The sequence below is a fragment of the Eulemur rufifrons genome, chromosome 5, assembly GCF_041146395.1.
Source record: "Eulemur rufifrons isolate Redbay chromosome 5, OSU_ERuf_1, whole genome shotgun sequence".
In the NCBI taxonomy this organism is placed as follows: Eukaryota; Metazoa; Chordata; class Mammalia; order Primates; family Lemuridae; genus Eulemur; species Eulemur rufifrons.
This window is the reverse complement of record NC_090987.1, coordinates 33460483-33472249: the sequence shown is the minus strand read 5'-3', so window position 1 is coordinate 33472249 and position 11767 is coordinate 33460483. Positions and strand designations below refer to the sequence as shown.

Genomic DNA, 11767 nt, shown 5'->3' with positions numbered 1-11767 from the left:
TCACGCCTGTAATCCTAGCACTCTGGGAGGCCGAGGCAGGAGGATAGCTCGAGATCAGCAGTTCAAGACCAGCCTGAGCAAGAGCAAGACCCCCGTCTCTACTAAAAATAGAAAGAAATTAGCTGGACAACTAAAAATATATAGAAAAAATTAGCTGGGCATGGTGGCGCATGCCTGTAGTCCCAGCTACTCGGGAGGCTGTGGCAGATGGATTGCTTAAGTCCAGGAGTCTGAGGTTCCTGTGAGCTAGGATGACAACACAGCAAGACTCTGTGCAAGACTCTGTCTCCAAAAAAGAAAAAAAGAACTTGAAAGTCTTTGGACCCTCCATGTGATTTGGGGGATTCTTAGGGAGTCGGAGGAGAAGGGAAAAGGTGTTAAGACAGAATCCTAGGATCCCTAGTCCATAGCCAGTGGAGAAGGAGACACCCACTTGCAAAGGAGACTGAGAAAGAACACCCAGGAAGAGAGAAGGAAAACCAAAGAGTGTTTCCGGAAGGAGGGAGTGGCCGACACTGACAAATACAGTTGAGAGGTCAAGCAAGAAAAGAAATGAAAAGACTGTTGGAATTAGCCACATGAAGATCACCAGTGACACTGATGATGAAGCAGTCTGTGGACAGATGGAAGTGGAGTGGTGGTTTCAGAACCCACACTGAACCAACCGGATAAGGGGTGGATAATTAATAAATGGAGACATAAAAGGTGCAGAATCAGAACAAGAGATTTGGCCTTGGAGAGGATACAGGGCAGGAGCTGAGGCACAAGTGGGATAGTGGGAGGGCCTTTTGTTTTTCTTATAAAGATATGAATCACTATCTTTCCATCTTTCACCTCCCTCAGCCCCCATGATCCAACTCCCTGCATCTTTCTGTTCTCTGGTCCTACCTCACTCACTGTTCCCAGTGCTTACCCAGCTTTTCCCTAAATCTCTGCATGGGTAGCCTTTTCATTATTTACGGCTCTGCTCAATTGTCACTTCATCCAAAAAGTCTTCTCTGAACTTATCCTTTCCCCCATCCTCACTCCCTGTTTTACCTTTTGCATGGTTCTTACCATCTGAAATGATCTTGTTCATTTATTTATTTGCTGATTAATTATATTTTCTAATTAAAAGTAAAGTCTGGGGGAAACTGGGTGAAGTTTATGGGATGTAAGAATATACGTGTATTATATGTATTATTATATCCGGTGTATTATATATAAATGTATTATGTATTCGTGTATGTGTATATAGTGCATTATGTATTATTTCTTAAATCTGCATGTGGAGCCGTAATTATCTCAAAATAAAGTTCTTTTTTTAAAAAAAGTAAGTTATTTGAGAACTGGGATTTTGTTTGCTTGTTCAGAACTGTGTCCTCTTCACCAGAACAGAGTCTGGCATGCGGTGGGCACCAAATAAGTCTTCGTTAAATGCATGAGTTCGTGAATGATCTACTTGGTCACTTTAAAGGGCGGGGTGGGAACAGCACAAACAATAGAGGATATCCTGAGTCGCCAAGGAAACGGGCTATTAGGATTTAGCACTAGAATCCCCGTCCTAGAGATAGGAGTCGAATCCAAATCTCTGAACGTCTTTCCACTACCCCATGCTACGTATCCATTAATTAGATGACGAAGTAATGATTAGCACTGTCTTAAGAGACGCTCAGTCGGTCACAGGGCATCTTTGTAGCTTATGATTACAACAGTGGAGGGCTGATTGGACCGTCACCTTACAAGTGGGTGTTCTATGATCTCCATTAAGCACTACCGGGCCCGCACTTTTCTTAACTTTTGACAGTGGGGTTAGGAGGCTGTGTGTGATAGCTTGGATGGTTCACTGCTGCCCCAAGTCCTCTTCCCTGCAGTTGAGGTTTCGGGTTTCAACCCTCCCAGGACCGCGAGACGTTGCAGCCAGCACCGTGCGGCTGGCGCCTCCGCCTCCGCGCCTCCACCACGGCTGCTCGCAGAAGATAATTTCAGAGCCGCGGCCGCGCACTCGCCCTGCGCCAGACCCAGGTTGGGCGCAGCGGCGGAGGCTGCTTCTGGGCTGCGCTGGCTGAGTGCGTTGGGAGGCGGCGATCACAGCTGGGCCGGGACTTCCTTCCTCCACCGCAGGACAACAAAACAACCCGGCAGCAGGCACTGAGCTATTGGCAGCTGTCTGGGCGAGAGGCACAGCGATGGGCTCTGTGCTGAGCAGCGATAGCGGCAAATCGGCGCCCGCCTCTGCCACCCCGCGGGCCCTGGAGCGCAGGGGGGACCCTGAGCTGCCGGTCACGTCCTTCGACTGCTCCGTGTGCCTTGAGGTGTTACACCAGCCAGTCCGGACCCGCTGTGGCCACGTGTAAGTGCCAGGGGAACTCGGTTTGCACGCCCACCCCTTGGGGAGGGCGATGTTGGGGAAGCCGAGGGCTTGGGGGCCGGGGACTGTACAGAAGGCAGCGCCTTAGGGAACTGCTGCAGGCACAAACCCAGACCTGTGCGGGCCATGGGGAAAGTGCCAGTCGGAAAGTGACACAGGATTTCAGGAGGAGAAAACAAACCAGCGGGCCTTGTAGCCCCCTAAGGCTCCTCCTCCCGAAGCCCAGGTGCGGAGCTCTAGGGATGCGGTTCCAGGCACAGGTCCCGCCCAGAGCCACGGCTCGCCAGCTGGGACCGTGCTCTCGGCTGCAGAACCAGCCCCCCTCCCTGGCACGGAAAGGAAACGAGCGCCCGGCTACCAGGTAGCTAAGCACAGTTTAGCTGGACTCGGTTGAACGAGCTGTGCTTCCCTCTGCCCCGGAAACCCGGTCGGTTTTGTTTTGCTGGAGCTGTGCACGTGTTCCAGAACGCCCACTGAGGCTCTTCTCTTGAGCAAACAACGATCTGTGCGAACTGTCTTTTCACCCCCACCACTTACACTCTTTCCCAGCACAGACACCCAGACCCCACAAAGATGAAGTCAAACCGGAGCGTCGGAGTGACTTTCCGTAGTAGGTAGAGTTTAACAACTTGTTAGAGTTTAACATCCCAGGGTGGAGCCTGGGCTTGAACGTTAGCCCCAAGCCCTTGAATGCAGCCCTTTAAAACCCAGCCACAAAGTGACAGGAGGTTGCAGACTACTTGCTTTACGCACCGCCTCCCCAAACCCGTAGAAAGTATAGATTAAAATAACTTTCTTAAAAATCCCGTACTATTTAACTAAAACTGTCTGATAGTGCAAAGCCGTGTTAGTTTCTAAGACGAGTTTAAAAACAGTCCCCACAAAATGGGCATGTCCTTAATGTGTGCTTGGTAACTAGTAGCGGAAGTTGGATCTGTGAATTTATGCTTTCTCTTTACTTAGGTTTTTTTTTCTCCCCCAGATAATGTGTGTGTGTGTGTGTGTGTGTGTGTGTGTCTGAGGGCGCGTGCACAGTTCAGGAGCGGAAACCCATTTGATGTCTTCTATGGACGGTAGACTAACTGTATTAAGATGAAGTACCAGAGCAACACTGCAATGGCTTGTTCGGGTTATCAGCTTACCAGCAAAACAGAAATACTGTATTGTAAATGCAAGTGCGCAAAATGTTTTTAAAAGGACTTAGATGGTCCTTACCTCTTTTCACTACTGCTCATCCATGAGCCACACAATGTAGCCCACATAATGTTTAAAGAAAGAGTGCTCTAGGCATTATTTTGTGGCTGTATTTTCAGGGCCTGTTGTTCCAGCTTTGTACTTTAAACTCAAAGCTTAAATTTACCCACCTTTCTGATTACTGTGTCCCAGCTGTCCAGATGTAACTCATTGACATAATATCCAAAGGCCAATCTGGAAGCCAAGATACTCTTGCGTAACATCATAAAATATATCCATTAATTCAGGGCAGTAATAACCTAAGGATAAGTACATTTAAATTTAATCTTTATTAGCATGAGAACTTTAAAGTTGTGCCAAAGATGAACAGTATGCATCTTGAAGACTTTTTGTAGAACTGGAATGGACAGTTTTGCTATTTAATTATCTGACTGAAGATTGTTTTTCTGGTTTGGATTTTGAACATTATAGCTTACTGTTTACAATGTTTTTGCTTCTCCTAAAGGATAATATAAATTTGTAAATGCTAAAATTTTTTGTTTAATCTTTTTCTTTGTTAAAGTGAATAGGAAACCAGCAACTGGAAAAAATAGTCATAAAATAGCATTACAAGGGCTGGACAAATTGCCTTCCCTCATTTTACTGTTCTTTGTTTTGACAAATCTATGTCCATTGTTCTGGCTGTGGGCAGAATTTCCATATTCCTCCTTTTGGCAAACTTACTTGGGCCCCTTCCATTTTACAAATGTTAACCAGAGTCCCTTATGCACTGGAGATTGTGAATGCTGTTAACACCATTTGTGCATTCTAAATGAATTACTCTTTTCCATTGAAATGAAGTTGGAAAATGAAGAAATGCAAATGAAACTTTCTGTTTTATTATCCTGTACTGAAAGTAGATTTCCGGACTTGTTGAATTAGGTTGTTTATGCTGATTTCTGTTTGTAAACCTATTTAAAGTCAAACAAGTTTAATAATGATAACAATTTTGAATGAATATGTGCATAGCACTTTATAAGCTGTATTGTGATGCAGCAGAAACCGTGGGCCTTACAGAGAGAGCTGGATTTGAAATTCAATTCTGCCACTAGCCAGCTATGTGACCACTTTTGGGTAATTTGAATTTTTCCCTCTGAGGGTTCAATAATTTGAGTCTATAAAATACACTGACAACAGACAGATGAACAAGGGGGAAAGCTAATTTTAATGAAACCTAATAAACAAATCCATCCAATCTCATTCGACTTTGACCACACAGGGTAGGATTTCTGTATCTTTTATAATTTCTTACAGTTTTTTCCCATTCTCATTCTTTCCCTAACTTTCTATAGCCATTCAGTTTTTTCCTTCCCTGGATGAATGAAAAAAATATCATTTTTTATTCTTTCAATTCGAAACAACCTTTAAATAGCCTCCAAACTGGACAAAATTACTTTTTTTTTTTTTAACAAAAATCACATTTTCATGCCTTTCTTATAACTTTTCTCACCAAAAAAACTTGCATTTTTTTGGTACACTTTACTTCCAGAATAGTTTCCTTATTTTTTTAATTTTTAATTATTACTGGAACATAACAGTTGTACATATTTACAGGGTACATCTGATGTGGTTTTTAAAATTTTTTTATTTTTAATCCCTTATTTCTAGTAGTTTTAATTACATATATGAACTATGTTTCAACTCTCAGTAACTTTAATTTCTAGTAGAAAACCTAGGAAGTAATTTTGAACTGTTATATAGCAAAACATTTTATGAATACATATTTCATAATTTCTGGAAACAAGCATTTTTATAGAACAATTTTTAATGGGGAACAGGACATATTTACTAACAAATCCAAATATCTTTTGTTTATCTGAAATAAGAAGCCAAAAGTACATAAGCATAAACCTGTATTTAGTAATTAATGTTTTATGGTTATATCTTATAGGGAAATGACTTAGCTATTCAATGAGTATATGTGGTTTAATTTAACTTAGCAAAACTCTAAGGTTGTAGTTACCAAAGGAATTTGGAAACCTTTAAGTAAACATATTATAAAACATAATAATTATTTAAAAGTTCATTTATAAACTTCTATTCCATTTATATTTACCTAATCAAAATAACAATTACAAGTGTTACCACTCCCCAAACGGTGCGCAATGCACTCATTGTGTACACTTGAAGGTGCTGACTCGGGAAAGGGGGGGTGGGGAAAAAAATATGAAACTATTGTTTTTAACTTGCACTGTTCACTTAATAATTTATCATGAATATTTCCCATATTATTTCATATCATTGTACAAGAAATAATGTATACATTATGAGGACATACTGTATCTAACAAGATATACTGTTAGACTCTTTGATTCTGTAAAATTAAATTGAAAAAAAAAATAATAACAATTACATTTGGTCATGGAAAACAAGGTTAGTCATTTAAGTTATTATTTTTTTCTCTTGAAAAAGCAAAGCCAGGGTAACCCTGCATTAGCCAGTCTCATCTTAACCAAGGCCTTTGAGATACTGGACATACGTACCCTCTTCAGTGTCTCCCTGAGTCATCCTGGGTCTTGAGTACCCAAGTGGCACCCAGGGCAGCTATGAAGGACAGGGCCCATTTGGGCCCAGGGTTTATAAAACTGATGCAGAGCCAAGGACAGAAGACAGAGCTATGAAGATGATGCCTAGAAGATCTGTCCCCTCCCAGCTGTGCTGCAGGTGGTGGCCCAGGTGATACAGTATCACATGGCTACCTGTCTAGACCCCAGAATCCAAAGGCTCAAAATCAAAGACATAAGCTCACAGAAAGATGTGTGCAAAGTTTTAGGGGAATCCAGCAGCTAACCCTCGTAACTTTAGCTCGTAGACAAACTAAAGTTTGCATCCTTAAAACATCTAGCAGAGACACCATAAATCTGTCTTACCAGTAGACCCAAGCAAAAATGTTTAAATTAAAATTTGAAGACATTTTTATTTTACTTTACCAATAATTACGAAACTAGCTTTATTAACGAAAGATTAATAAATTCTTGTGAACTTGGGCTGAGTGTGGTGGCTCACGCCTGTAATCCTAACACTCTGGGAGGCTGAGGTGGGAAGATCGCTGGAGCTCAGGAGTTCAAGACCAGCCTGAGCAAGAGCGAGACACGTCTCTACTAAAAATAGAAAAATTAGCTGGGTATGCAGGGGCACGTGTGCCTGTAGTCTTGGCTGCTCGGGAGGCTGAGGCAGGAGAATCCCTTAAGCCCAGGAGTTTGAGGTTGCAGTGAGCTATGATGATGCCACTGCACTCTAGTCCAAAAGACGGACAGATGGAGATTCTGTCTCAAAAAAAAAAAAAAATTCAAAGCAATCTGTTGTCAGATTGGATATGGTAGTGTTAAGTTTTACTGAAAGATCAAGTCACAATAAGGCAGATTAATAAGAAAAAGGGATTACAAATTTACTTAATCTACGCATAGGGAGAATCACAAGAGTGATTGCCCAATATCCCATTGGGGTCCAGAAGCTTATATACTCATTTTAGGGGAGAGGGGAGATGAAGAATATTGGTAATTCTGTTTAGGGGCAATAAATGGTTACTAGGGAAGGTGAATAGATAACTTGTGAGAATGAATGGATGGGGGTGGGGGGAAACAGATGGACTTGTAAATTATTCTCTTTAGAAATTAAATTAATATGAGAGGCCCATTATTTTTAAGTGGGTTGGGGCTGGTCTGATTGCATTCTTTACCTTTTTTCCTGCAGTAGATATGCAGATAACCGGGAGAGGAAGGAAAAACAATCATTCTTGGTGGGTCCCTCTGGCCTTTATGGAGATAGAGGCCCCTTTCAAGGCCTGTTGATCTCTAAGGGCCTTTATTTCAACATACTCTTTATACCAAAGAGTCATATTTTGGGGTGAAATTCCCTGAGCTCCTTCATATCCAATTGGAAATATCCCAGTGGCACTGGAAGAGTAGATTTGGGGAAAGAGGTCAGAGTTGGAGGTTTAAGAGAGCTATCTAAAAAGGGCCTAGAGGTTGAGAATGGGCCTAAGAAAGCTAAGTACTCACTGGAGCATGGTATGAGGTTGGAAGAGCCAGATCCCCATTGAACTGAGTTGGATACAACTGCTCCAAGGCAGACTATGCTTATTTTTTTTTTAAAATGAAACTCTGTTTAGGATAATTCTGAAGTGCTTTTAAGTAAATGGATTAAACTGTGCCATTTGTGGTCAAGGATGAGCGGTAAAGCCTGTACTAAATTGGTGGTTCTCTAAGTGGAGTCTGAGAGTCTTCCTGATGAGTTTTAAACTGAACCAGAAATACACATCAGTGCTACGGGATATGTACACTCCCAAAGACTTCTTTTTTATTTTTATTTTATTTTATTTTTTTTTTTTGAGACAGAGTCTCACTCTGTTGCCCAGGCTAGAGTGAGTGCCGTGGCGTCAGCCTAGCTCACAGCAACCTCAAACTCCTGGGCTCAAGCGATCCTCCTGTCTCAGCCTCCCGAGTAGCTGGGACTACAGGCATGCACCACCATGCCCGGCTAATTTTTTCTATATATATTTTTAGCTGTCCATATAATTTCTTTCTATTTTTTAGTAGAGATGGGGTCTCGCTCTTGCTCAGGCTGGTCTCGAACTCCTGACCTCGAGCGATCCGCCCACCTCGGCCTCCCAGAGTGCTAGGATTACAGGCGTGAGCCACCGCGCCCGGCTGAGACTTCTTTTTTAACCTAAAATTAAGACTTCTTATCCTATTATTTATTATAGATATTTATATATATCTACTAATATATTCTCTGTTAGTGATGGTTCTCCATCGAAACAACCAATGAGATTGTGTGTATGTGTGTGTGTCTGTGTGCATGTATGTGTATGTATAACTATAGAGAAAGAGAAAGAGATTTGAGATTTCAAAGAATTGGTTTACAGTATCAAGGGTAATCTCTTAAAGTGAACTGATTGTAGATGTTAAGCACATCTACAAAATACCTTCACAGCAACACCTAGAGAAGTGTTTGATTAAATAATTGAGGACTGTAACCTAGCCAAGTCGACACATAAGACTAACCATGACACCTATGAAATGAGTTTTTTTAAGGGTTATTAAAATCTGCTTGTCAAAACCAAAAATTAGATTATTATTAGGCTCTACTAGAGGAGCTTTAAGATTCTACTAACAAGTCTGGCTGTCATTCTGGAGCTGGCTGGGTAAAAGTAAAAAAAAAAAAAAAAGAAAAGAAAAGAAAAAGAAAAGTCTGGCTGTCAGGTAACAATGCACCCACCTACATGTTGCTAGTAGAAATCCACAGTCTTAAATTAAAAGTCATTGTTCATTTTGCTTCATCTTTATCACAGGTTTGTTGTTGGTTGTTTGGCTAGATCGGCTATTGTATGGAGTACATTCGTTTGTTGGTCCAGCAAACATCTGCTCCCATAGACACAAATCCTCACCTTTGTGGAGCTTGCATTGTTATGGGGAAGATGGACGATAAACAAGACACAAGTGTTAAGTATGTAGTGTGTTCTGTGATGATGAGTGTTAAGGGTAAAAAAAAAAAATAAAGGAAAGAAATGGGATAGGAAGTATGTGAGAGAGTTGCAATTTTATGATATTTAGAGCAGCGTTTCTCAAATTAGCTGTTGTAAAGACCAGTAGGTTATTTGTGTTTTGTTTTTTTTTTTTTTAACTTCCAGACCATTATGGACCAATAATTTTGTAAAATAAAAAATGTATTATAGAAAAATGGAATTTTAAAATACCAAAGATGTATGTAAAATATAAACCCTCATTTAAAAATATTACTATCCTCATTAGTAAAGTGGTGAGTAAAAAAAAATTATTATTAGATTCTACAGATGGGCCGGGCGCGGTGGCTCACGCCTGTAATCCTAGCACTCTGGGAGGCCGAGGCGGGTGGATTGCTCGAGGTCAGGAGTTCAAGACCAGCCTGAGCAAGAGTGAGACCCCGTCTCTACTAAAAATAGAAAGAAATTATATGGACAACAAAAATATATATATACAAAAAATTAGCCGGGCATGGTGGCGCATGCCTGTAGTCCCAGCTACTCGGGAGGCTGAGGCAGTAGGATCGCTTAAGTCCAGGAGTTTGAGGTTGCTGTGAGCTGGGCTGATGCCACGGCACTCACTCTAGCCCGGGCAACAAAGCGAGACTCTGTCTCAAAAAAAAAAAAAAAAAAGATTCTACAGATGTAACATTATTCTACAGATTACTATCCACATTTCTAAATAATCCTCTCCATTTCTGTACTTACTTAAACATGAACTATTACTTAATGGGGCCTCATTTTGTGCAGCCTTGGTTTAGAGGAAGGTAAAGGGTGAGGCAACTAGTTTGGCTGGAGCTAAGTGAGTGAGGGGGCAGTTGGGTGGGCTGGGGTGTGGACATTTATGAGAAGTTTGGCTTTTTCTGTGAGTGAGGATTTTTTTTTTTTTTTTTTTTTTTAAGAGACAGGGTCTTACTCTGTTGCAGGCTGGAGTGCAGTGGCACAATCATAGCTCACTGTGTAACAGTGGAAGGGAGACTTAACGTAATTAGCTCCATTTTGCTTCTGACCTCCTGTGGTAATATCCTTTAGGTTAAAAACTTCTACTTAGCTCTGCACATAGGCTAGAAGAAAGGTGACAATTGAGCCCTTTCTAAATCTAACTTCCAGGGATATAAGAAAAGTATATACACCAGTAACAATGCTATGTTAAAGATTTTTAGAAACATCCAGACCTTCATCCTCCAAAATTTACTGACCAAGAGCAAAGAAGTTTTACAACCTCCTTAGACCCTCACTGATGCCCAGAGTCGGGACTTCAGTATCTCTTCCAACCTAACGCCCATACCATTTCCCCTTCTCTTAAGATAAAAAGGAGCCTAAAGTTCATACTGACTTAAGGTGGTTCTTTGGGACTTTAGCCCACCATCTTCTAGTTTTGCTGGCTCTCAGAATAAAAGTTGCTTTTCCTTGCCCAACACCTTGTCACTTGACTTATTGACTGTCCTGCAGCAAGTGGTATGTGGTATGAGCTTGACCTCGGTTACAACTGTACCCTGGAATTTCCGGGCTTAAGTGATCATCCCAGCTCAGCCTCCCAAGTAGCTGGGACTACAGGTGTGAACCACCACCTCCAGCTAATTTTTCAGTTTTTTGTAGAGACCAGCTACGTTGCTCAGGCTGGTCTCCAACTCCTGGCCTCAAGCGATCTTCCCACCTCGGCCTCCCAAAGTGCTGGGATCACAGGTGTGAACCACTGCATCCTGCCTTGGATACTTATTTTGCCTTTCTGGTCCTGGACCCCATGGACTCCCTAATGCACCTTGTTTCCTTTTAAATCTACTTAGGGTTCAGTATTTATTACCTTATGAGACTAGGTATATGATTATACCCAATGTCTTCAGCTGTCTTTTCCTGTTTCCCTCCAATACTTTGCTGACCTTTTCATTATAAGGATTTTATTGCTAGTCACTTAATTTGGGGAAACAGAAAGGGTTAATAAAATAACACATAGGAGTGGGTAATTAAGTTTCCATCTGGTCTCAGAGTTCTTTGAATCCTTATCTAGTTCCTGATTGATTTCCATCAGGAGCTGCAAACTCCAGCAGAGTGAGGCAAGTGATGTGAATGAGTGTGAGGGGAGGTACCCACAGGAAAGGCACCCAACCAGGGGGCCGCTTGGGGATGGAATTCCAGAGCTACAGGAGACTTAGCTTTTCACAGGAAGCCAGAAAATTAGATTTCATGTGAAATCTGATTTTAAAGTAATGGCAACTCCTTCCGAATTTTTGAGAACACTGAATCAGCTTTTTAAAAAATACAATTGACTTCCATCCTCAGCTTTTAGTTTTCACCTAAATTCTCTTCATTCTGGTCTCTCCTTTTACGATTCATCATTCTCAACCACCTTGGGGTGTGTTGGGGGAAGGCCCTTATTTCCTTAGGTTTTTGTCCATTTGCAACCTGTAAGTTCTAGTGAGAAAGACGCCACACTCCTGTTTATTAATGAGAACTTTGGACCCTGCCGAGAATATTCTCCTTTAGGCAATTTCTGATGACGCATTTTGTTATTTCAGTTTATTGACTATTTACTGAGTAGCCCAGGGCTGTGTAGGAGGGAGGCAGAGTTCAAGATTCTGAATGGTCATGTATTGTGTAAATTTCTGTGATCTTCTTCACTTAGTATTGTTACTGACCTTGATGGGGCATTTTTGTTTTGTTTCTGGATTCCTAAAGTATTG

The 11767-nt window shown here is 41.6% G+C and overlaps 1 protein-coding gene across 3 annotated transcripts in view; it reads left to right on the top strand.

Moving 5' to 3' along the window:
• Positions 1–1725: 1725 nt before the first annotated feature.
• The window catches only part of RNF125 (ring finger protein 125), a 38206-nt gene continuing 28164 nt past the window's right edge, over positions 1726–11767 (top strand). For 2 of the 3 annotated variants that reach the window (XM_069468140.1, XM_069468138.1), the window contains exon 1: positions 1726–2332. In XM_069468140.1, the coding sequence (XP_069324241.1) occupies positions 2169–2332 (164 nt within the window). In that variant the 5' untranslated portion in view covers positions 1726–2168. Of the gene's footprint in view, positions 2333–2905; positions 2965–11767 lie in introns of those variants that run through there. The other variant, XM_069468141.1, reaches the window with a different exon arrangement.